Source organism: Ahaetulla prasina, chromosome 2, assembly GCF_028640845.1.
Source record: "Ahaetulla prasina isolate Xishuangbanna chromosome 2, ASM2864084v1, whole genome shotgun sequence".
NCBI classification, from domain to species: domain Eukaryota; kingdom Metazoa; phylum Chordata; class Lepidosauria; order Squamata; family Colubridae; genus Ahaetulla; species Ahaetulla prasina.
In genome coordinates this window covers 268,881,480-268,904,359 of record NC_080540.1, presented here as the reverse complement: position 1 = coordinate 268,904,359, position 22,880 = coordinate 268,881,480, and the positions used below count along the sequence as shown (strand labels likewise).

At 37.5% G+C, this 22,880-nt stretch overlaps 2 protein-coding genes across 3 annotated transcripts; one reads left to right on the top strand and one right to left on the bottom strand.

Annotated features, from left to right (window-relative positions):
- The first annotated feature begins 204 nt into the window (after positions 1-204).
- On the top strand, positions 205-13,780 carry ANKRA2 (ankyrin repeat family A member 2). 2 transcript variants are annotated; one of them, XM_058168972.1, is made up of 9 exons: positions 206-704; positions 1,932-2,306; positions 4,000-4,158; positions 5,862-5,927; positions 6,809-6,906; positions 9,668-9,793; positions 10,818-10,884; positions 11,099-11,179; positions 12,327-13,780. In XM_058168972.1, the coding sequence occupies exons 2-9, from the start codon at positions 2,018-2,020 to the stop codon at positions 12,380-12,382; spliced, it is 942 nt and encodes a 313-aa protein (XP_058024955.1). In that variant the 5' UTR covers positions 206-704; positions 1,932-2,017; the 3' UTR covers positions 12,383-13,780. The 2 variants fall into 2 exon arrangements, with proteins under 2 accessions (XP_058024956.1, XP_058024955.1); XM_058168973.1 differs by lacking the exon at positions 9,668-9,793 and having other exon boundaries at positions 205-704.
- A 1,968-nt stretch (positions 13,781-15,748) lies between these two features.
- On the bottom strand, positions 15,749-22,532 carry BTF3 (basic transcription factor 3). The gene is made up of 6 exons (XM_058168974.1): positions 22,378-22,532; positions 21,893-21,961; positions 18,709-18,822; positions 18,370-18,571; positions 16,988-17,044; positions 15,749-16,028 (listed from the first exon to the last, which is right to left on the bottom strand). The coding sequence occupies exons 2-6, from the start codon at positions 21,959-21,961 to the stop codon at positions 15,982-15,984; spliced, it is 489 nt and encodes a 162-aa protein (XP_058024957.1). The 5' UTR covers positions 22,378-22,532; the 3' UTR covers positions 15,749-15,981.
- Between the last annotated feature and the right edge of the window lie 348 nt (positions 22,533-22,880).

Here is a 22,880-nt window from a genome sequence, read left to right as displayed (position 1 = left end):
ACTTCAACTCCCAGAGTCCCTCAGCCGGCAAAGCTGGGAGTTGAAGTCCACAAGTCTTAAAGGGACCAAGATTGGAGACCCCCTGGGATAGAAGAATTGATGGTGCAGATTAAACCAGGGGATCCAACCTTGGCAACTTTAAGCCTGGCGGACTTCAACTCCCAACTTTGCTGGCTGGGGAATTCTGAGAGTTGAAGTCCGCCAGGCTTAAAGCTGCCAACGTTGGAGACCCCCTGGACTAAACGGGTCATCTTCTTTGTCTCGGGCTGAGCTTTTCCTGAGCTGCAAATCTCCAGGACACCACGAGAGGGCAGCAAGCAAACAGCTAAGTCTAGTATCTACCGCCGCGCATCGCCCTCTCGTGACCTTCTGGAGGCTTTGCAGCCCAGATGACGGGTCACCGTAGCCCGAGTTTTCTGAGTCTGCCGTTGTGCTTCGGCGGAAGTGACGTCATGGGACGGAATCACAACAGCCGCGGCTTGGCGTTGCAGCGCGAGGAGCGAAGCGAGACAATGGAGCTGAAGGATGCCGAGGTGGCTGAGGGGGAATTCGGCGACCTGTGGAAGTGAAGGCGGGCAGGTGGCGAACTCTCCGCGCCATAGAGGAATCTCGAGGGGCGAAGTTTAGAGCGGAGAGATCCGGGTCGGCTTTCCGTTGGAAAACACAGGTTGTCCTCAACTTAGGACCACAGTTCAGCTCCAGAGGTAGGTTGTTAAGTGAGAAATGTGTTGGTTCGCTCCGTTTTGCGATCTTTCCTACCACGTTTGTTAAGTGAGTCGCTGCAGTTCTTAAATCAGCAGCACGGTTGGTTAAGTGAATCTGGTTTCTCCGTTGACTTTGCTTGTTGGAAGGTCACAAAAGGGGATTGCATGATTCCGGGGCACTGCAACCGTCATAAACGTGAGTTCAGTTGTCGAGCCTCTGAATGTAAACCATGCAACCATGGGATGCTGCAGCGGTCATAAGTATGAAAAATGGTCAGGTCACTTTTTCCCAGCGCTGTTGTAATTTTGAACGGTCACTAAATGAACTTCTAAATCAAGGGCCACCTGTACTGGTTTTGAGTTGCAATTCAGAGGGAGGCTTTCTGAATAAAGGAAAATACAATGAGATGAGGACCCAGCTTATTGGAGGCAGTAAGTTGACTGTAAACAGCTTAGGAAGGGCCATAAAGCGCCGTGAAGCGATATGTAAGTACTATTGCTATTATGAAATGTTATGTTCCACGTATGTTCTATAAGCTGTCTTTTTACATGCTTTTTCCCAAAAGAACTTAATGGAATGGAATGGTTTTAAAAGTGCAGTTTTAAACTTTTTTAAATTTAAAGTTTTTTTAAATGTCATGTTTAGGATGCATTAGCCTGCCTATAGTGAAACTAGTAATGCTATAGCAGCAAAACTGGCAAAGATAAATCCCCAAAGGTCTCTGCCATGGATGTTTAGTATGTAGTTCTATGTGAGATCATCAATCGCTGTTTAAGAAAAGAGGTCCTTCTCAAGTTTTAAAATAAGTAATTTTAAATGGGGTTTTAGTTTTTTGTATTAGTTAGTTTTTTAAATATTTTGGCCATTATTTATATAATTTTTAGTCTGTTTTTAATGTATATTTATTGTATCTTTTAAATTGGCTGTTAACCGCCCTGAGTCCTTCGGGAGAAGGGCGGTATACAAATGCAATAAATAAATAAACAAATAAAACTTCTATCAAGAGCTGATTCCCTTGTAACATAGTAAAAATCTGATTTGAGTAGAGTTCAGTATAGAAATTTTAGGGGCTATCTTGGGATTTTCCTTATACGCAGAAGGTGGAGAATATTCTGCACTATTCAGAATTAATTAAGTTGTTTACAGTGGTAACTGCTATTTTTTGCACAGTAAACTGAATCAGTGTTCAATGTTCTAATTTACTGATATTTTGTTTCCAACTATAGATTATTAGAAATCTCAAACATTAATACTGAAGAAGAGAATACATCAAATACCGTGAGAAACAGATTATATAATTGAAAATCAGATCATGGAATCTTCAACCAATCTAGATACTGATACCCAGCTAATTGTGGACGATTGTGCTGGCACCTTTAGCTTGTCTCATATGCCAGATATTAAAGTTGAACATCACCTTGAGTCCAGTGTGGAGGAAGGATCACCTCAGAGTGTTGCTATGGGAATGAAATTCATTTTGCCCAATAGGTTTGATATGAATGTATGTTCTCGATTTGTCAAGTCCTTGAATGAAGAAGAAAGCAAAAATATTCAAGATCAAGTGAATTCTGACCTTGAAGTGGCTTCAGTATTATTTAAAGGTCAGTTTTTCAGAAAAAAATCAATAATGCTATCAAAGGAAATGGGTGCAGTTGAACACTGCATATTTTTTTATAAAGAATGGACTTAAATTTGGTTTGAAGTTCCATCTTATCTGACCCAACATTTTTTTCTGTTTTCATTGCCATTATTTATTTATTATTTATTGTACATTATTTTTATAAATGACTCAAGGCAGCAAGTATATCTAATATTCTTTCCTTTTATTTTCTACTTTTGTGAAAAATTTGTCATTTTTCTGCCATTCTTATATGTAAAGTGACCTGAACTTTCCACATTTATGGATCCACTTAATATTTGGTCTCATATATATAAACAATAATTTAGGAATAAAAATAAAAGCTCCTGCTATTTTCTATTATGATTGGGTCAGTCCAATCCAAGCTACTAAATACAGTAATATTTATTTCATATGGCTGTCCATCTCACTCTCGGTAGGGAAACAATATTTAAATAGTAATAATCAAATAATGCAAACATTAAAATATATGACAGCTGAGAATAAAGCACCTATTATAATGACTACATTAACTACAAAATAGATCCTTGCCTATATTTGTGTCCCCAGCCATATTGATCATACCTCATCCCAAACTCAGATGACCTCACTCAGCAGTTTCATGTAGATTATACACAAGAGGGGAGAAAGAACGAAGGCTTGAAGCATCACACAAGTAGGGATTGAGGATTGGACTTCTCCCCTCTTATTAACATCAACTGAAACAGACCTCAGAGGAAGGAAGGGAACCAACACAGCACAAGGCCACCCACCCCCCCAATTCCCAGAGCAGGTCCAGAAAAACACTATGACTGGTACTATTGAAGACCACTGAGAGGTTAAGAAGAGCTAGGATGACTATCCCACTGCCACTACAGGCCATCCAAGAGTGCGATCAATGCCATCTTTGTCCCATACCATGACCAGAATCCTAATTACTGTATTTTTTGGAGTATAAGACGAACTGAAGTATAAGATACACTTTAGTTTTTGGGAAGGAAAATTAAAAAAAAGTTGATTGGCAGGTGGATTGGCCTCCCGGAATACCCCCAATCAGCTGTTCCCAGAAGTGAGTTTTAGCAACAGGTTCCTTGGTTGTGAGCTCTGTGCCTTGCTTTTTTTTCTGCCTTTGAAACTTCTGAAACTCCATTTCAGAAAAAACTTTTTTTTCTGCCTCTGAAAGCCTCTGAAACAGCTTCAGAAAAAACACCCTCTGAAGCTCTGTTTGGGAGCTTCTTTTCTGAAGCTTCGTTTGTGATGCTTTTTTTAGCCTCTGAAACCTCTGTGTGAGAAGCTGGGTGGGGCTACATCCAGAGTATAAGACGCACCCAGATTTTCACCCTCTTTGGGGAAAAAAGGTGCGTCTTATACTCTGAAAAATATGGTAAATATTTCTTTCAGTCAGATAATTAGAATATCATTACAAGCTAGGATCCAAACATATTTTAACGGGTTATGTTCAATCAGGCATATTATGAAGATTGCCTACATAATCTCATTTGCCTTTGGCTGCCTGAGTATGATTTATTTAGCATTTTACATGTTGCTCTAACTACGCAAATGTTGAACAGAATAACCTTTGGTGTTATCTGAATGAAACAACCACATTGCTTTGTATAATAAAATACTGTTGTACCATATGACATTCTGACAGTAGGTTGTTTTTTTTTACCTAGCTGAGTGCAATATCCACACTTCTCCTTCTCCTGGGATTCAAGTGAGACACGTCTATACCCCATCAACTACTAAGCATTTTTCACCTATCAAGCAGTCAACTACCTTAACTAACAAGCACAGAGGAAATGAAGTTTCTACAACACCTTTGCTTGTAAACTGTACGTGTTTTTCTGTAGAAAGAATAAGTTTGGGAACAGTCCCAGAAATACATATTGATACAGAAGTCCTCAGGAGCCTTCAAGCTGCTTTGGCTGCTTTGTACCACAGACCCAGAGAAGTGCTTTACCAATTGAAGAAAATATATGTAAGCCTTTCAGTTAAAATATCATAAGTAAACCAAAAGACCCAAGTAGCCCAAGAAAGAAAAACAGAAGTCCTACAACATACAATGTAAGGACTGTAATAGCCATTATATAGGACAAGTAAGCAGAAGACTGGCAGAGGGTATTCACTGCTACCATTTAGCAATAAAAATTTAATCTTACAATGCATGAACAGACTCGACCTAGTTTCAACTAAAAACTGCGCATCCTAAACCAAAATAAATCCAAAATCACTAGGGAATTCATTTAAGTTGGCACTCAGATAAATAGCCATCAATAGACACATATAGGTTGCTTACAACCAGTTGCTTAGTGACCATTTGAAGTTATGGTGGACCTACCTTGGGGCTATTTATGACTTGGATTCAAAGTTCCAACTGACACAGATGTGACAGAATTGAGACATGGCAACATGGCTGCGTTTATGGCTATTTGCAGTTCCCCACAGTCACATGACTACATTTTATGATAGTTTTGCCAAAAACCACATCCATAGTGAACCGTTAGTTTACTTAATTGCAGCAAAAACACTGTAAAATCAGGTTGGTCATGTGGCTGATCCATTTTATAATTGCCACGATTTATGACCATCATGGGCAGGCTCTATTACAGTCATAAATGGAGGACTATCTGTAAAGATATATCACGTTTGCCTACCATTCAAAAGAGAAAATAAAGCCAAGGATGGAACAAAAAGACCAGAACACATCCTGTTAACATCCAATAAATAGGGATTAATTGCAGACAAGCAGAAAACAATAAACTACAGTACCAGGAAGAAGACCACATCTCCATCAATACTGGCAGGGCAAGGTACTGTATATAAATGGAGCATATCCCACACCCACTAGCATTGATGCTATCTAGTTGGATAATAAAATATCTGCAAGCAAACAACCAAACTGAGACCATCAAGAATTCACACAGTGCTTTACTCAGGAAAAATATATTTTAAGACTTGTACAGCTATGTTGCTTTATAACTGAAAGATTATTAAAGTGAAGCTCTCACTTCCTTAATACATGTCCTACCAGTATCTAACCCCTGTGGCTGGCTTCATATACCAAACCAACGTGAGGATTGGTGGGGTTTGGTTATAGTTTAGTGGTGGGTTTCAAAAAATTTTACTACCGGTTCTGTGGGTATGGCTTGGTGGATGTGGCATGGCTTGGTGAGCATGGCAGGGGAAGGATACTATAAAATCTCCATTCCCACCCCACTCCGGGGGAAAGTTACTGCAAAAATCCCCATCTCTTCCCAATCAGGCCAGTCAGAATTTTTACTACTGGTTCTCCGAGCTACTCAAAATTTCCGCTAACGGTTCTCCAGAATTGGTCAGAACCTGCTGAAGCCCACCTCTGTTATAGTTCAATGTGTGAACTTAAGTAATATAATATAATAAATGTAGTTAAAGACAAACTATATCTTAGTACAATTTGTAGTATAAACCTAATTTATGTGGCTATGGATTCCTGGTTATCCACCGAATTTGATTATTTACTGAATTGTTATATAATTTTCTGCTGTTGCCTTTGCAGCTCTGTCTGTTCACCAGCTGGCAGCTCAGGGAGAAATGTTGTATTTAGCTACACGTATAGAACAAGGTAAGAATTGATTTCTGGATGTTTGTGGGTTTCTTAGCACAGATAATATGGTGTTAGGTGGAGTTAGAACCGGGGCTGTTTTTTTAAAGAAAGTTTCCTTTTCTTCCTTGCACCCATTCTTTTTCTCCAGTTACTTTGAAATAAGTTAAAAATCATTTGAGTTCAGTTAATCATGTCAAATCATTTTATATCAGCATTGATACAAATACTGATATACTTACAGCTATGTACCAGAATTACAGAAACAAAAGATTTAAAAGCAGTAGATAGACTTGCACTATGGGGCTTCTACATTTTTTTCTTGTGAAAATATATTCATTAGCAAATCTTTTCTTATAGTACTATGAATTATTATCCAAGGTATCCTGAAATTTTGGTGAATCATATAACATGAGCAAGGGAACACGCTCTTTAATCATAGAGTTTTGCTTGTATTGTACAAGCTGCTTCTTATGTCGTTATTGTTCAGTTCTTACAGGATTTCCTATAATATTGCTTAAAATGAAGTGTTGTCACAGATAATTTTGTTTCTTACCTCTGAGTTCAATCTCTGCACCTTTTTGATGACTGTTTGATGAATTTAAACAACTAACAATGTTTTAGAGTATTTATATTTTCAATTTCTATCTGATTAAATAATAATTTATTTACACTAAAAAGAAAGAAAAACACAAAAAGCTGTTTTAACATGTCATAGATATATATATATATGCTATATATATGTAGCTCAGATATGATTGAACCTTGAGCCAAATGTAGATGGAGAGCATATTTTGCAACCCCCAAAGTACTATGAATGGGATGCAAGTTTTGGCAGCAGTTTGGGTAATTAGGGGCAGAATAAGTGGAAAGCGAGTTCATCTGTATGTTTTGTTGAACAGAAAATGTTATCAATCATGTAGATGAAGAAGGCTTTACTCCTCTAATGTGGGCTGCAGCTCACGGGCAAATTGCAGTAGTAGAATTTCTACTCCAAAATGTAAGTGAAATTGTATTGTATTTTATATATGCCTAATGATGCTATGAACAGATGTTTCTTTCCATCTGAATGTAAATTGTTAAAGAAGTTGTATCAGTACCAGTAGAAAATATAAAAACTGAGAAATGAGTATGCAAGTGTTGTGAATAGCCTGCATGCTGGACTTCAGATTCACAAGCCAAATCCCTGTGAGTGAAAATGGTTTCCTTGTCTAGTACAGAGCCAGACTTTCTAACTTCTCCTGTTGAGTATTGTAAATGTTTGGTTTTACTGAAGCCAGAAAGAAGTTTATAGATATAGGCTGGATGTAAAATAGCATTTCTATCTTCCTCAGCAGCCTATGATCGATTTTTGGATCTTCAAACAACTGGAAAAGTGCAGGAAATTGAATGAGAGGACCATTTGGTTCAGAAAACTTTTGGTTGCTATAGAAATATGTAAAACATATAACTAGGAATTTGAATTAGGTTTTTTTTAAATTATTTTTGTATTCTATATTTTTGATACAAATTATATAATTGGGTGTTTAATTTCAGTGTTCATCCACATTTCAGGCTACATACATGAAGATGAATTTTTTCCTTTAGAATTTTCTGGTGATCTGTAATATTTTGAACCCACTCCTTCTGGTCTGTAATACTTTTGGGCAGAGGGTTTTTAATTTGTAGGAATCCATTGCTACCTTGTTACCTGTCAAGAATGGTATATTTTCTTTTGGATTTCTTTTGGATAAACTATTTTGCAAGCTGTTTGTTATCATGACCAGAGCTGTTCTTACCACAATAAATGGTGGCAGCAGAAACTATCAAGCTGCTGCCCCAAAACAGATGGTGGCATAAAAATTCAGAGCGCATCTGGGAAACAAGGTTTAGGACCATCAGCCTTTTGTGGGCGTGAGTCTCTTTAAGGCAAGTAGGTAACATCAGTAGAGCTTAAAGTGTTTTGTTCTGCAGTTATAAGTGGTACTGCATTAGTCACCTATTAAGTATGTTTCCATTTATAGAAATAATTTCATGTCCAGTTTGTTAATTGCCCATTTCTCTATTTCTATATGACCTATCTCTAATACTTTCATTGGAGCAATAAAAACCTTTTTCCCAGAATCATACTAAATGATAGGTTCATCAGTACTTAAACCAGGGGTGAAATGCTACCGGATCAGAGGGGATCGCGCGATCCGGTAGCGATGGCGGCGGCTGGTTCGGAGGACCGGTAGCAAAAATTCCTGGCCCCACCCTCCCTGCCTCTGCTGAGCCGCACCGTCTGCAGAGGTTTGTTTTTTTTACTTTTAAAAGCCGGTTTTGCTTCAACCAAAACAGGCCTTTAAAAGTAAAAAACAGCAGAACCTTACTTGTACTCTTACTTGTAGAAAACATGTTTTCTACAAGTAAAAATAGATTTTAAGGCACTTACCTGATTACTGATGAATGCATGGCTCTCTTTCCAGCCCGAAAGCTCTAGTTTCACTTTCAGTCAGACAGCATCAATTGCTCAGCTAATCTATTTCCTCGGTGATCAACTGGCTGGCTTTGCTGAGGAACTCTGGGATTTGAAATCCACAATAAAATAAAATAAAATAAAATATTTGTGCAGCTTTCTGAGATTTGGTGTGTTTCTGTAGTGTTTCACTCTAACTACACAAACACACAAAATCTCAGAAAGCTGTATGTGGCATATTGTGTGTGTGTGTGTGTGTTAGTTGTGTGTGTGTAAAGTGTGAAAGTTGGTTTTTGAGCTTTTTGTGGCTATGTGAAGTGTGAAGTGCAGCTGCTTTTACATTGTGTGTGAGTCAGTTGTGTTGTGTTGTGTGTGTGTGTAAAGTGTGAAAGTTGGTTTTTGGTACCTCTTATTGTTTTTTATACTTTATTATTTTTATTATTTATTGTTATTGGCCACGCCCACCAAGCCATCTGACCACCAAGCCACGCCCATCAATTAAGCCACGCCCACAGAACCGGTAGGGAAAATTTTTAGATTTCACCCCTGACTTAAACTATTGTTTTGCGTTCCTGTTCTAAAAGAGGGATAGTGGGAAATATAATGAGTGAAGATAAGACAAGATCCTTCATGTGCGGAATCCATAGATCAATCAAATGGTCTCCTAAGTCGAAGGGTCAAACCCCCATTATAACATATAGCCATGTTAGGAATATAAAGGGCCAGATTTAAGAAGCAATTACTTTAAAAGGGACACAGTGGCTCAGTGGCTAAGACGCTGAGCTTGTGGATCGAAAGGTCGGCAGTTCAACGGTTCGAATCCCTAGTGCCGCTTAACAGGGTGAGTTCCCATTACTTGTCCCAGCTTCTGCTGACCTAGCAGTTCGAAAGCATGTAAAAAATGCAAGAAGAAAAATAGAGACCACCTTTGGTGGGAAGCTAACAGCGTTCCGTGCACCTTTGGCATTTAGTCATGCTGGCCACATGACCACAGAGACGTCTTTGGACAGTGCTGGCTCTTCGGCTTTGAAAGAGATGAGCGCCACCCCCTAGAGTTGGGAATGACTAGCACATATGTGCGAGGGGAACCTTTACCTTTACCTTATAAACTGCAACAGAAGAAGAGTTATGCATAAGAAAGAGTGGCTCATTCAAGTAAATTATTCCTTGGCTGTTTGGAGATGTTGTACTCATTTTAAAGAAGGAAATGGCTATATTTTATAATGGGGGCTTGACCCTTGGACTTACAAGACCATTTGATTGATCTATGGATTCCACACATGAAGGATCTTGTTAATGAAACCAATGCTGTTTTTCCTGATAGGGTGCAGACCCTCAAATCTTGGGAAAAGGACGAGAGAGTGCATTGTCATTAGCATGTAGTAAAGGATATACAGACATTGTCAAGATGTTACTGGATTGTGGAGTTGACGTAAATGAATATGACTGGGTAAGTTTGTCAGAGGAAGTGCAGGTGCCATAATATGTAACACTGAACTCTCTCTCTCTGTCTGTCTTTCTGTCTGTCTGTCTGTCTGTCTGTCTGTCTGTCTGTCTATCTATCTATCTATCTATCTATCTATCTATCTATCTATCTATCACATTTTAAAACTGCCTCCCTCTGGGAGAACATATCACAGCACTTGATATGCCCCTAGCAGAACATAAAGGGTGAACATCCTTATTAGAAATTTTATTTCAGTTTATGTTCTTTATATGATACTCTTAGTTTTCTAATATGGCAAATTGGATTGTATAAACATATTTGACTTTATTTTCTTTGACTGTATAATTCAGGGTTTTGGCTCTTCGTAACAATCAAAATGACTAAGATAATTTTCAAGGCAGTTATGTTAGTTAGGTTGCCATCAAGTTAAGCTTGATACAGTAACTAGATAGACAAAGGTCTACCATTTTAACGTAATGGTGGAATTCTTCTACAACATTCCTACAATTTATTTGTCCATCCATCTTTTCTGCTTCTTCCTCTTCTGTAGCCTTCCCAATTAACCTTTGGAAGGACTACCTATTGAGTCTTATTTTTCTGCAATTTCTGCTCTCTGTCATCTTATAAAACCATTAGAATACCAGAATGGCAACTCTCTGACTTGTTTTAGTTCTCAAGCCCTTTCTTCTTGTTATTGCCCCAGGATCTGAGGGCAACCTGTGGCTTTAGTTCCTTCCCACATTCCATGTGGTCATGACACCCAAATGCTTCCTGCAGTATTCTGGTCACCAGGCTGAGTTGTAGCCCAGCCATAGGAAAGCCACCTAATTAGCGGGTACGAACTAAAATCTAGTTCACAGAAGAAAATCCACCTTTCTATTGCTTTATAGACATGATTTGATAAGGAAAGGATGAATTGGGACCATATAATACACTTTGCTGATAAATAAATTAAAATGTTAGGACTAATAGTTTTATCATTGAGTTGTGCAAAGGAAATTTTAAATTTTCTTTTATTTTTCCTTAGAATGGCGGTGCACCCTTGCTCTATGCTGTTCATGGGAATCATGTGAAATGTGTCAAAATACTCTTGGGTAATTATTATTAATACAAATTAAACTTAAAGTGCCCAAACTGTGTATATGGTAGTGAACTCACAGAGATACTGTGGGGTATTTTGCTAAATAAATGGAACTGTTAGTGTGTTCACTGGACATTGTGAAATAAGAAAGTTTGGGAACTTCTGGATTAAACAATGAGATTTAACATCCATGTACATATTCTTAAATGTCATTTTGTTTTTAAAAGAACATGGTGCTGATCCAACTGTAGAAACTGATTCTGGATATAATTCTATGGATCTTGCTGTAGCCTTGGGCCATCGTAGTGGTGAGCATTCAAACGCTTTTTAACACGCTACTGCTGTCCTTTTTACTGTCAGTTGATTAGTTTAACCACTTATTAGGTTTTGTTATGCGTATATGAATGGGCATTTTAGAACCATGGCCTTTTAAATCAGAAGTCTTCCTAAGTGTTTCTTGCTGCTTCTTTAAAGAACAGCATTCTTTACTCTTTACATAGCTAAGCAAAGATAAATATATGTGTATCAATTCCCTTTTAATGTCAAGATAAAAATATTTTTGTGATTCCTAACATGTTATAAATTGCTGTTTGTTAAACGGGTGTGGGTGTGGGTGTACACAATGACAATGTACATATATACAATGTACAATGAGGACTAAGCTTTTCACCAATGCTTTTTTTTTTTATTTGCATTTATTTCCTGCCCTTCTCCGAAGACTCAGGGCGGCTTACACTATGTCAAGCAATAGTCTTCATCCATTTGTATATTATATACAAAGTCAACTTATTGCCCTCAACAATCTGGGTCCTCATTTTACCTACCTTATAAAGGATGGAAGGCTGAGTCAACCTTGGGTCTGGTGGGACTTGAACCTGCAGTAATTGCAAGCAGCTGCTGTTAATAACAGACTGCATTAGTCTGTTGAGCCACCAGAGGCCCTGGCTTGGTTGTAGTACAGCATGTTCAAGAGATAATACAATAGAACTTGCTTTAATAATCTAAAAAACCATCAGATGTGTAGCTACGTAAGGCACACACATATTTGCAGTGACACATTGTACATATATATACATATACAGACAGGATGGTAGCTTTGCTATTAGAATGTCAAGGCTTGGGAACAGCCATTACTCCTAACAATACACCCAAAGAGAAAACCTTACTTTTTCCATGTTGAAGTGAAGGCTAGAAAATCTAGTATCTTGAGTATAAACTCCCCCCCCCCAACATCGCTTACCACAGCCTCTCAGAATTAAGTGTATTGCTGGGTATAACTTGGCTCTTTTTCTTCACAAGTGTAGTCAATTGTGTATTGGAAACTGATAGGTGTGTGCCTAATGCATATATCAACTATTACAAAATCTCACTCTAGTCCTCACATCTTTCAATGCTTTTAGAAGAGTCCCCAGTTTAAAGAATTGAATACTAACCATGTTTTCCTCTCTATTTCAGTCCAACAGGTTATTGAGACTCATTTATTAACACTCCTTCAAAATATCAAGGAATAATATTTTAGCTATGGAAGAAGAAATGGATTTCATTTGAATACTGATCAGTATAAAAGCATTTTTTAATTGTGCTTGAAATGGTAGGTTAGTGGCATGCATACTTAGCAGCTAAGTTGATTTATAAGTAGAAAAGACTGCCTTTTGCCTCAGCAAACTTTTCCTGTACCATAGTGCTGGTTTATTGTTCCAATATTTCATAGTAGGGTCTATGACATTAGAATTTCTGTTTCAGTGTTTAGATGCAAGAGTGGGTTATAACACAGCACTTGAAAGCTGAATTCAAAAAAAATATATGAGGTTTTATTCAAGCTATTTTTCTTCTTTCGAGTTATATTTTAGGTGAACCATGTTCATTTGAGTGATGTTCATAGATGTTTAAAATTCAAGCTCATCTTATTCCTATTTCATGTAAGCGCTTGAAAAAGGAATTGTAAAATGCTATGACAATATACAAAATTATATCCCATGCTGATGTATGATTTATTTATACATTTCAAATTGATAGCAAGGTAGTTTTTCAGACTGTATTAATCCAATACTTCGATTCAGTTGGCGCCAATAGGGGTTTATGTGTAGTTGTTTCTTATTTATTTTCATGTAGACAACAATATTCTTTGCTCTTTTTAGAAAGGATTTTTTTATGTTTACAACTAAGTTCTAAAATCTTAGAAGAACAGACTTTTTAATGCAAATAGCTTGTTTATTTCAGTGCCACTATTGAAATATACAGGTTTAACATGATTTTCTACTATAGATTTAAGTATTTGAATTGGATAAATAATATATACACAAAAATATAGCTGGCTGAAGCTATAACCTGGAATGACTGAAAGAATTGTTAACATTAGCACACTGTTACAATTAAAATATTGGTGTTTTAAATAAGAACCATCTAAAATAAATGTATCTTATTGTAGTGTTTGTTCAAAGCCTTCTGTTTTAGGAATGTTACAAAAAATACCACTAAATGAAATTAATCTGGATTGTAACAATTTGCAACCCATGCATTGATATTATCCTGAAAATGATCTTTATGGCATGTTACATGGAATTGTTAATTCTCACATAAAAACACAAAAAACATGAGGTAAACATGTTTCATTGAAAATAGACACATGCCTCTAAACTGCTGTGGGGAAATTGTGCAATACTTAATATATGGTAGATTCACCTATGAGAATCTTACTAGCCAAAGAGAATTCTTTAGCTTCTGCTACTTATTTTTTAGGTGGCTGAAAACGTGTGTACCTCTCAGTGTGTATTTAATATGCTATATGTTGTTATATTCTCAAGCCTTTGAGATAAAATGCTGTTTGATTCTATAGAATTGCAACTTGAAAGCAAGCCTACATTTTAAACTGTTTTCAGAGTGTTGTTTTATATAAAGTACAAATTGTCTTTTTGAGCTGTTGTCTATCATGATCTTTTCAAATCTGTTTTCCGACTGTATTTTTTAGAAATAGCTTTTTCTCAGTGTTTATAACTAATAGCAAGCTACAGGTTGCTGTTATTCCATACTTCCAATTCACAATTAAATAGTAATCAGTTTTTTCCTGTAGTTCAATGAAATTGTAAAAGATGTTAGCAAATCATTTGCACAGTATTCATTACCAGGTAAATAAAAATACTAAGTAAGTCATGTTGATAATTTGTCTTCTGCAATAGCATGTTGAAGACTGCAGTTCTGGTCCCAGGAGTTTTATTGAAAGCAGCTAGACTGTACCAACACAATTATAGCTGTTTGGTAAAATAGAAGCAATTCCTGCCACTACCCAGTAATAGCTATTTGTAGTACTTGGGTAAATGGCACTGTTGGATACTTTCCTACTGTATAACCTTCCCAGACAGACTGCAATCTTAAGAACTTATCTACAGTAGTCAATTTTTAAGGAGCAAAGTCTTGTTAAAAATGGGGAGGGTGCTGTATACTTCCTGTATCTTAATTGCTTTCATTATAATTAAGGCAAAGACAAGGATTTGCCATCCATTTCTTCATTAGTGGCAAAGTGAAACTGATTTGCCATGAACTTCTTCCAGGAAATTGTTTCAACTTTTCCGTGCAGCCTACAAGTTCTAGATTTTCCTGGTGGTCTTTCATCCAAATTGTACCCAAGGTAGATTACTTAGCCATGGACTAGATTAATTACTATCTCTAAAAAGAACACCAGGAAAGAAAGGCTTCTTTATGTGTCATTTTAGGGCATAGCAGATGTCAAATTACTCAACTTGCCTGTGCCTATCTTTTTCAAACAGGTAACTTATCACAAAAGCCTTCTCTGGTCTAAAACTGAAATACATATTTCTACAAGCAGCTTTTGTCCAAGCACTAGTGCAGCTGATGAATTACAGCTGCTATTTTATCTAAAACTCAAGGTTCATTCAACTAAGAGACAGTATCCACTGTCATGAACTGTTCACTTGTGAACATTACTGTGTTGATGTCTACTGTACTTGTAAGTTGTTCCTGTGAGATACCAATGTCTAAATAATTGTTTCAAATTCAATATTCTTTGCATCTAGACATAATAAACACAATTCTGCTGCTAATGATCCAGTTATCCAAGGCAACATATAGTCATTTGGTGCTTTGTTAATAAACTGCTGTCTTAAAAGTAAAAGCAAAGAAACCAGAACAGCTTCTGATGGTAGTTGTATCAATGTGTAGTGATTTTGAACAATTCTTTATATTAACTTCCACACTGAAAGGAAAATGGCAACAATTGCTGTAAAGAATAAACTACATTTTAAAAAATCACCCTATCACTAAAATCTCAGCAATTCAAAGATTATTCCCAATTATTGTAGATGCCTTTAGGCTCACCTGAAGCCCTGTGATCTTATTCTTCTGCACTGTCCAAACTTTATAGATGTATTAGTAAAGATCATACGTACATATTCATTTAAATAAACAACTTGAAGGGAAAAATGTATATTAAATAACATCCTTTTAAGTTCGCCTTCTCCATTTTAGGCTCCTCAACATCAGATTTCTTCTCCTATAATTCCCAGCTAAAATAGATGCCCTATTGTTAAGAATTTGGAGAGTTGAAGTCCAGCATATCAAGGAGACCCAATGAATGTTATATTAAACCATGAAACCTTTAACTAAAAGGTTAGTACCAGCCTATCTGTATCTTAGTAATCTAACCTGTCTTTTATTCAGATAAAAGCTGAACCACCATCAATAATCTAGTTGTGAATTTAAATCCATTTCAATATGTTGGCATAAATCATAATAAGTAATGCAAAAGAGGTGGCTCTGGAAGATTTTAAGTTATTATCAAAGTAAAATTTAACGCCAAGAACTTCATTTCCCACCACTATCACAAGTAATTATTTTAATTATATACAAAAATACTAATAAAGTATTTGACTAAAGATTTAGTCTTTATTAGCTTTTGGACTTAGTACTTCTCCATTTTGCGCATTTCCAGCCCATTTGCACTGTGCATTAATAATAACTGAAGAGAGCTGCATTGAACCAAGTTTCCAAATATTACAGATCTTAAGATTAAGATCAGTACAAAATATTACAAATAAAAGTCACAATATAAAATAGCAGCTCCACATAATTTTCAAGTTTTACTGAATGTGACAATTCAATTTGCTTCATTTTTGGAAGCCTCATCAAAGTTCTCCACAAGATCTGCAAAGAAAAAAAATGGAATGAGTTTTTTTTAAGTGGAAAAAAGTCCTGTGCTATTTCAATGCTTATGCTAACATTTAAAGCATTTTAGAATTGTATATTTGTCACAGGGCATTAATTATTAAAGTTTCCTGCATAACTATACAACTATCTCTACCTCATATATTTACGCAACTGATCTGAGTGAAGCAATGCACTGTAATGCAACTATTTTTGATCAATTGCAGTCCTTTGGTTACATCCATTCATTGCTTAACGCAATGTAAGCCGCCCTGAGTCTTCGGAGACTCAAATAAATTCAAATAAATAAATAAATAAATAAAATTGAGTGACCGTTCAAAATTATAAGAGCACTGAACAAGGAGCCTGTCCTTGAGTTTCAGCTGGAATGTTGGAATGTCCCCACAGTCATGCAACTGCAAGCAAGCATTCGGTGCCTGTCCACAATTGTGTCACAGAATTCCATGATCATATGGCTGCCATCTGTGATCTTTGCCAGCTTCCAGCAAGCGAATGTTCACTTGTGAACATTACTGTGTGGATGTCTACTGTACTTACAAGTTATTCCTCTGAGGTACCAATGTCTAAATAATTGTTTCAAATTTAGTATTTGAAGCTGACAGGAAGTCACAAAAGTTAACCGTGTGATGTCCTCACTGGACAACCCAGGGCGATACACTTAACAGCAACCACGAATGCCTGAACTGTTGTGCCTCAGTATCACAGACAGCTGACTTTGCACTTTACAACTACATTGTTTGGCAATGGAAATTCCGGTCCCAACTCCCGTTGTAAGATGAGGGCTACCTGTATACACCACAGGTCTAATCCATATTCCATTCTTCTGGACATAACAAAAATTGGGCCAATAATACTTTCAGATAAAATGGTAGGAACACAAAATATTCAAATCTTTTCAAATTCTGTCCTGAAAAATAAATGAGGCTAACAATTCTTACCTGGAACTTCATCATCATCGTCTTCTCCAGTAGCAAGAGGTGCTTTTCCATCCACAGCTGAAATCACATATGAAAACATGGATGACGCATCTCTTGTCTAATATTTTAACCTTCCATCACAATGTGTCTTATTCACTCGCTTCAGAATGAGTCCTACTGAATTCAATGGCACTTCCAGACAGACACATAAGAATTTGCGAATGTAATATATTTAATACAGGAATAAGCCACCCAAAGTATGTCTAGTATTTTGTTGTCTGCTGTTTTCCAAAATAGTTAGATCTCACACATATTCAGTATAGTTTGCTTTTAGGAAAGAATGAGTCCAAAATTGCATGTAATAAAATAAGGAAGAATCAGTCCAACGTTAGTCAAGCTAGAAAAAATATTCAGACTGCTCCCAAGGTAACAACAAACACACTTCTGATTTCAATGTTGTATTTAAGAACATAACTTGTAATATTTTTCAACCAATTTATATCTTGTCCTAGCCTTGGAAAAGACCAGATATAACTAGGTTTTTGTATGCAGAAAATCTGGCTATTCATACTAATTAGTCAAGAGAAGACGTTAAGTTCCTCTTTTGTTCAGGAACTAAGAAAAAGTGTACTTGCAGTTTTCTCAATTCATTAAAAAAAGTCTTGTCAATAGAGGAACAGAGCTATCATCCTCCTTCCTGATTCCACTCTTTGGAAGAGAATATGAAAGACATCTGAATTATCTAAAATTCTAGGTAATACTTTTTTGCATGACACTGAATCACTTTTCTAATTACTAGGCCATTACAAAACAATTTTTGCCTGTTTTCTGTTAGAAGTATGAAGATGCCATTTACTCTTGTGGACAAAATATGAACCTCCAGCTGCTTATTTGTGCCCTCTTGCTTTGATTTATATCCAAGCCACACAATAAAGGTTTTTTTAGTGGATTACAAAATAATCCTATTGTCTACTAAGATTGATGCACTTTTATTTTTAAAAGCCCAATTCCTCCAAACAAAGATTTTTATTTTATTAATTCATCTTACGCTACTATAATCCCTGCAGCACTAACTCTACACCTATTGTGAAGCCTTTGCTGATCTATGCCAATTATACAAAAACTTGTTCTCAAATCTTCTCTACACAAATCAGCTTCCGGAATATAGTTTTAACACAGATCTTTTATCCATTTGTCAAAAAGAACTCCTGTTTATCACATCGTCTTCGTCAATCTGGGTATCAGTGAAAATGATGAACAATATATTAAGTTTTAATTAAGAATGCATTCCCATGGAAATCCAAATTTAGCACCTTTTTCAGAAAGATTACAAGACTAGGTACTTAATAGAAATGCTTTAAACCCTTTCCAGAATATTAATTCTTAATTATCGTGGGTCTTACATTGTTTTGGTAGAGCTTCTGCCAGTCTCCTCAAGCTTGTCAGACTATCAGCGCCAAGCTGGTTTAAGATGCTAGGCAACATTTCAGTCAGCTGCTTTGTCTCAGCATGTCCTGTGATTGTGAAAGTGTTAGCAGCTAGTGAGGCTTGAACTTTAGGATTGTTGAAGTGAATTACAGTGCCTTGGTTGGTGAACATGTTGACCTATAATAAGAAAAATATCTATTAATTGTACAAATACATTTTTTATATGAGTGCGCTCCATTTCCTACTAACTCCATTTTCTTAAAAGCAGCATTTTATCAAGTCTTTAAAAGCACTGTGAAAGAAAAAGCTGTTACCTCTTCGATCCCAGATATGTTATTTACTCCCAGTTTCTTTAAGGAAAACTGAAGTTTCTTGTCATCTGCTGTAGCTGTTCTGTGAACTACCTTCTTCTTTCTACGAGCAGTACCCTACAGAGAAAGAGTACATTTTTAAGTCTCTTCAAAATGATGTCTTTTGAGCACATAAATGTCAGGCAGACTAATTTTATTTCTGGATGCATTAAGCACTATTTTCTTTCTGCAAAAGCTAAGCAATTCCACTGATAAACAGGAATGAAGCAGGTTCAACAAAATTAGCTGAAAACACTTATACATAGTATTAGCCAAATAAATATTCCAAATGCTGAAAATATATTTTTCAGAGAATTAACAGGAACATTAGTAGCACAGATATCTCAATAACTTGACAGAAGAAACAATAAGATGTGAAACATTGTTAAATGCTTCTGGGGGCTTTATACACTGTTTTCTTTAAGTAATTCAATTTTCATGGGCAAACATACAAAGCATCTGTGAAGAAAATGATAGCACATATTGCTGCACCAATCAGCCTTTCGTTACTAGCAGATGGCATTTATTATATACAATAAAGCAAACAAAAGAAAAGCCCATTTCCACAAAACATGCTCCGAAGTTCAGATTCTCTTTCTTGGGAGGAAAAAGTTGTGAGCAAAATTGTATCAGGAGACCAAAAAGGGAAAATATAAAACATACTAGGTTGGAGTTGTATTTTAAGTCAGTGGGCTTAAATGACTGCAGAATGAATCAATGTTTTAAGACAGACAGTCCTTTTTTTGAATCACATTAGTTATTCTCATAAAAATGGATTTCCACATTTTTGTTTGTGCACAGCTCTTGTATATGCAGTAAAATTCTACTAAGCAATTCTGAAGTGTTACAAATGATGGGTGCCAATTAATCAACCAGGATAAAGCGACAAATGTACAGTAGCAATCTCTCTTCTAATTTTATGAACAGTAATGACCCATGAGGGATAGACTGGACAGAAAGACAATGATTGGAATGCTGCTCAATAAGTTTCATGGCTAAGAGTATGAACCTGCAATACTATACCGTACTCTGAAAACATGAACAGTTTAATTCAATTAAATCAACTAAATTCATAGGCTAAGACAGTTTAGTCATTATTTTCAGTCTAAAAACTATACTGCTTTACAATGAATAACCATTTAGTGTATAATGAAAATTATACGTTCTAGCTGTAAACATGCTGGGACCTGAAATTCCAGACTCCACCCTTAATTAAGAATAGGTTTCTTATGCAAACTGAATCTAATGCTGTTCGTATCAGAAAAGTACAACATACACCATTTTGTACTCAGACCGTGTTTAATCTTTGAACAGAATCCCGTGCACATCTATACAAGAGGGCTATATAATTTATAAGTTTTCTTCCAAATAAGTGGCCAGAGGACTATATTCCACAGCATTATAGCAATCAGTCTGATGAAAAAGTTACGTCTTACTGAATTTGTTAAATATTTAATTTAGGAACATGTAGCATAAAAAGATAAAGTCTTTTAACTAAACCCAACTCCTGAAGTCCTCAAAAAATGTCCAAACAATTTTCTTGGTAACACTATTGATTCACTACTGCCTTCTTCCAAGATCTTTCTAGACTTTTCGGCCTATAACCCTAGTACCTCAGGGAACTCCCACTGGACTACTAACTACACCTAATTTCTTTCAATATATATGTTTAGTACATGATGTATTGCTCACAAATAATCTTTATCAGGTTATTTTCACAAATTGCCAGAAATAAAAGCATATTTATCAGATACTAATAATCGTGGCTATTAATATGTTTTCAAACATGAAAACATCTCTGGCCAGCCATCCCTTTTCATTAGCAGCACTACCATCAATTCAAATATCACCACATGCAAAGTTTAAATACAGTATGGTGAATGTAATGCTTTTCTTTAGAAGTTTTCAAATCAATTAGCAAATCTATGTTTGATTAAGTCAATGAAGACATAACCACGTTACATTTGTTTCTAACTATACATAGCTTTTCTCTAAAACAGAAATGGCCTTAGTTCCTTTTTCGTTTTATTACCCAATGAATTTAATGGCTATGCAAGGAACAGTCTCCTCAAAACAGGGTTCCTCACCTCAAAAATGGCTCATCGTTCCCATCACCAATCTCTTTCCACTTATGACTGTATGACTGTAACTTTGTTCCTGGTAATCCTTGTGATTTATATTGATATTGATTGTTCCTGATTGCTTATTTGTGCCTTGTGATTATCATTAAGTGTTGTATCATTAAGTGTTAAATTGTACCCTATGACCATCATTTGTGTTGTAAATGTTGTACCTTGATGGAGGTATCTTTTCTTTTATGTACACTGAGAGCATATGCACCAAGACAAATTCCTTTTGTGTCCAATCACAACTGGCCAATAAATTCTGTTCTGTTCTGTTCTATTCTATTCTATTCTTACTTACAGTTTTAGTAGCAACAATGTGAAAAATGGTGGACACTGTGTTCTTCCTGGGATGTTATTTTCCCTCAACTTTATAGCCCAAGCCTACAACTCTTGGCTATTTTTCTGGTGGTTTTTCTCTCAAGTATTAACCAAATCTGTCCTCACTTAGCGAGATTGTACATCATATTAGAAAGCTATCCGTTGGGGATAAACCCCTCACAACCTATGATTTACTTGGCTGACTTAATGTAATCCCATAAAGCTCAGGCCTATCTATGACACCTTATGGGATTAACTCTCACGAAATGCTTTTTAACAAGACCTACATAACACTAAACCAAGGGTCCCCAACCTTGGCAACTTTAAGCCTGGTGGACTTCAACTCCCAGAATTCCCCAGCCAGCTTTGCTGGGGTCACCAACCTTGATCCCTTTAAGACTTGTGGACTTCAACTCCCAGAGTCCTGGAAACCCTGGGAGTTGAAGTCCACAAGTCTTAAAGGGACCAAGGTTGGAGACCCCTGCACTACCACCGTAGGCGAGGCTCAACTCGCAGATCGCCCCCCTCCAAACCAGTTACAAAGTCAGGCCGCCTACTACGAACAATTAAATGAAAAAAAGATTTAAAACAAGCAAGCCAGACGAGCAAGCCTTCCTTCCCCACCACCCTCTCCGCCTGGCTATTGTTATCAGATCGTAAATTCGTGCGAGGTTAAAGAGGGACCAGAAACCAGCCCGGCTTACCTTCCCACCGATGCGCACTTGGGCCTGGAGTTTAGCTAATTTTTCTTGATTCATGATCGTTTCTTTCATCTAAGGCAAGAAAAAGAAAAGAAAAGGCAAAGGGGAGGGTTAGACGGGTGGAGCCCCACCGCTTCGGGGCTGGGCGAGATTAAAGAGGAGCCTCAAACGATCCCCCATCCCATCCCATCCCATCCCCGGCCTTGCTCGGCGCAGCCTACGAGCAACTGCCGCTTCCTTATGCGAGGCGGCGACGTCCGCTCCCCGAGTGCCGGCGGCTGTGGAGCGACCGAAATCAGGCGGCCACTTCCGGAGGCTGCACCGGGATTCACTCCGCGCTCAAGGCCCCGGGCATCTTCCCGGCTCAAGAGAGGCCCACGAGGGCTGCCGCAGAAACGGATCTAGACTGCCACCGGCGACCTTTTTTGGGGGGGGGGTCTCGTCTCCCTCCCGCTTTTCTTCGTGGGGGAGCGGGTGCCTTGCCGTACCTTGGCGGGACGAACCGGGAGGATCCGGACAGGAAAAGCCGCAGGAGGGACGCGCCGAGCCCGAGAGCCGCACGCGGAGGGAACCAAGATGGACGCCGGAAAGGCAAAAACAAACAGGCAGCGGCGACACTGTGAGGCAACCCGGCCTCTGCGCATGCGTACTAGCTCAACTTTGCCCCTATACTTTTCGCAGCTCCCATTCCGCAGTTCGCCGCTGGATCCTGGCGGAGTTGCCGACCGCAGCCCAGTCTTCTCTCCCATTATGTTTCCGCCAGTGGGCTGGGAATTATAGGGTGCTTGCAGGTGGATCGATAATTCCAGTTGCTGATCCTGTTAGGTGGGTCTCGTTTTGATCCGAGGTATAAACGTCGTGCAGAGTAAGAGGCAGTTTGGTCTAATGTGGTTAAGCCACCAGGCTAGAAGAGACTAGTTTTCTGGTTTCTTTGATCCGGAAAAAAGCAGATCCTGCACTTGCTGAAAAACTAGGAAAGAAAGGAAAAAGC

Coding starts and splice junctions, on each gene's coding strand:
- ANKRA2 (XM_058168972.1), top strand. CDS start 2,018: ATGGAATCTTCAACCAATCTAGATACTGATACCCAGCTAATTGTGGAC. Junction 5,928..6,808: donor AGCTACACGTATAGAACAAG/GTAAGAATTGAT, acceptor TTTGTTGAACAG/AAAATGTTATCAATCATGTA. Junction 6,907..9,667: donor TAGAATTTCTACTCCAAAAT/GTAAGTGAAATT, acceptor TTTTCCTGATAG/GGTGCAGACCCTCAAATCTT.
- BTF3 (XM_058168974.1), bottom strand. CDS start 21,961: ATGAAAGAAACGATCATGAATCAAGAAAAATTAGCTAAACTCCAGGCC. Junction 18,823..21,892: donor AAGTGCGCATCGGTGGGAAG/GTAAGCCGGGCT, acceptor CTTTCTCTGTAG/GGTACTGCTCGTAGAAAGAA. Junction 18,572..18,708: donor ACATATCTGGGATCGAAGAG/GTAACAGCTTTT, acceptor TTCTTATTATAG/GTCAACATGTTCACCAACCA.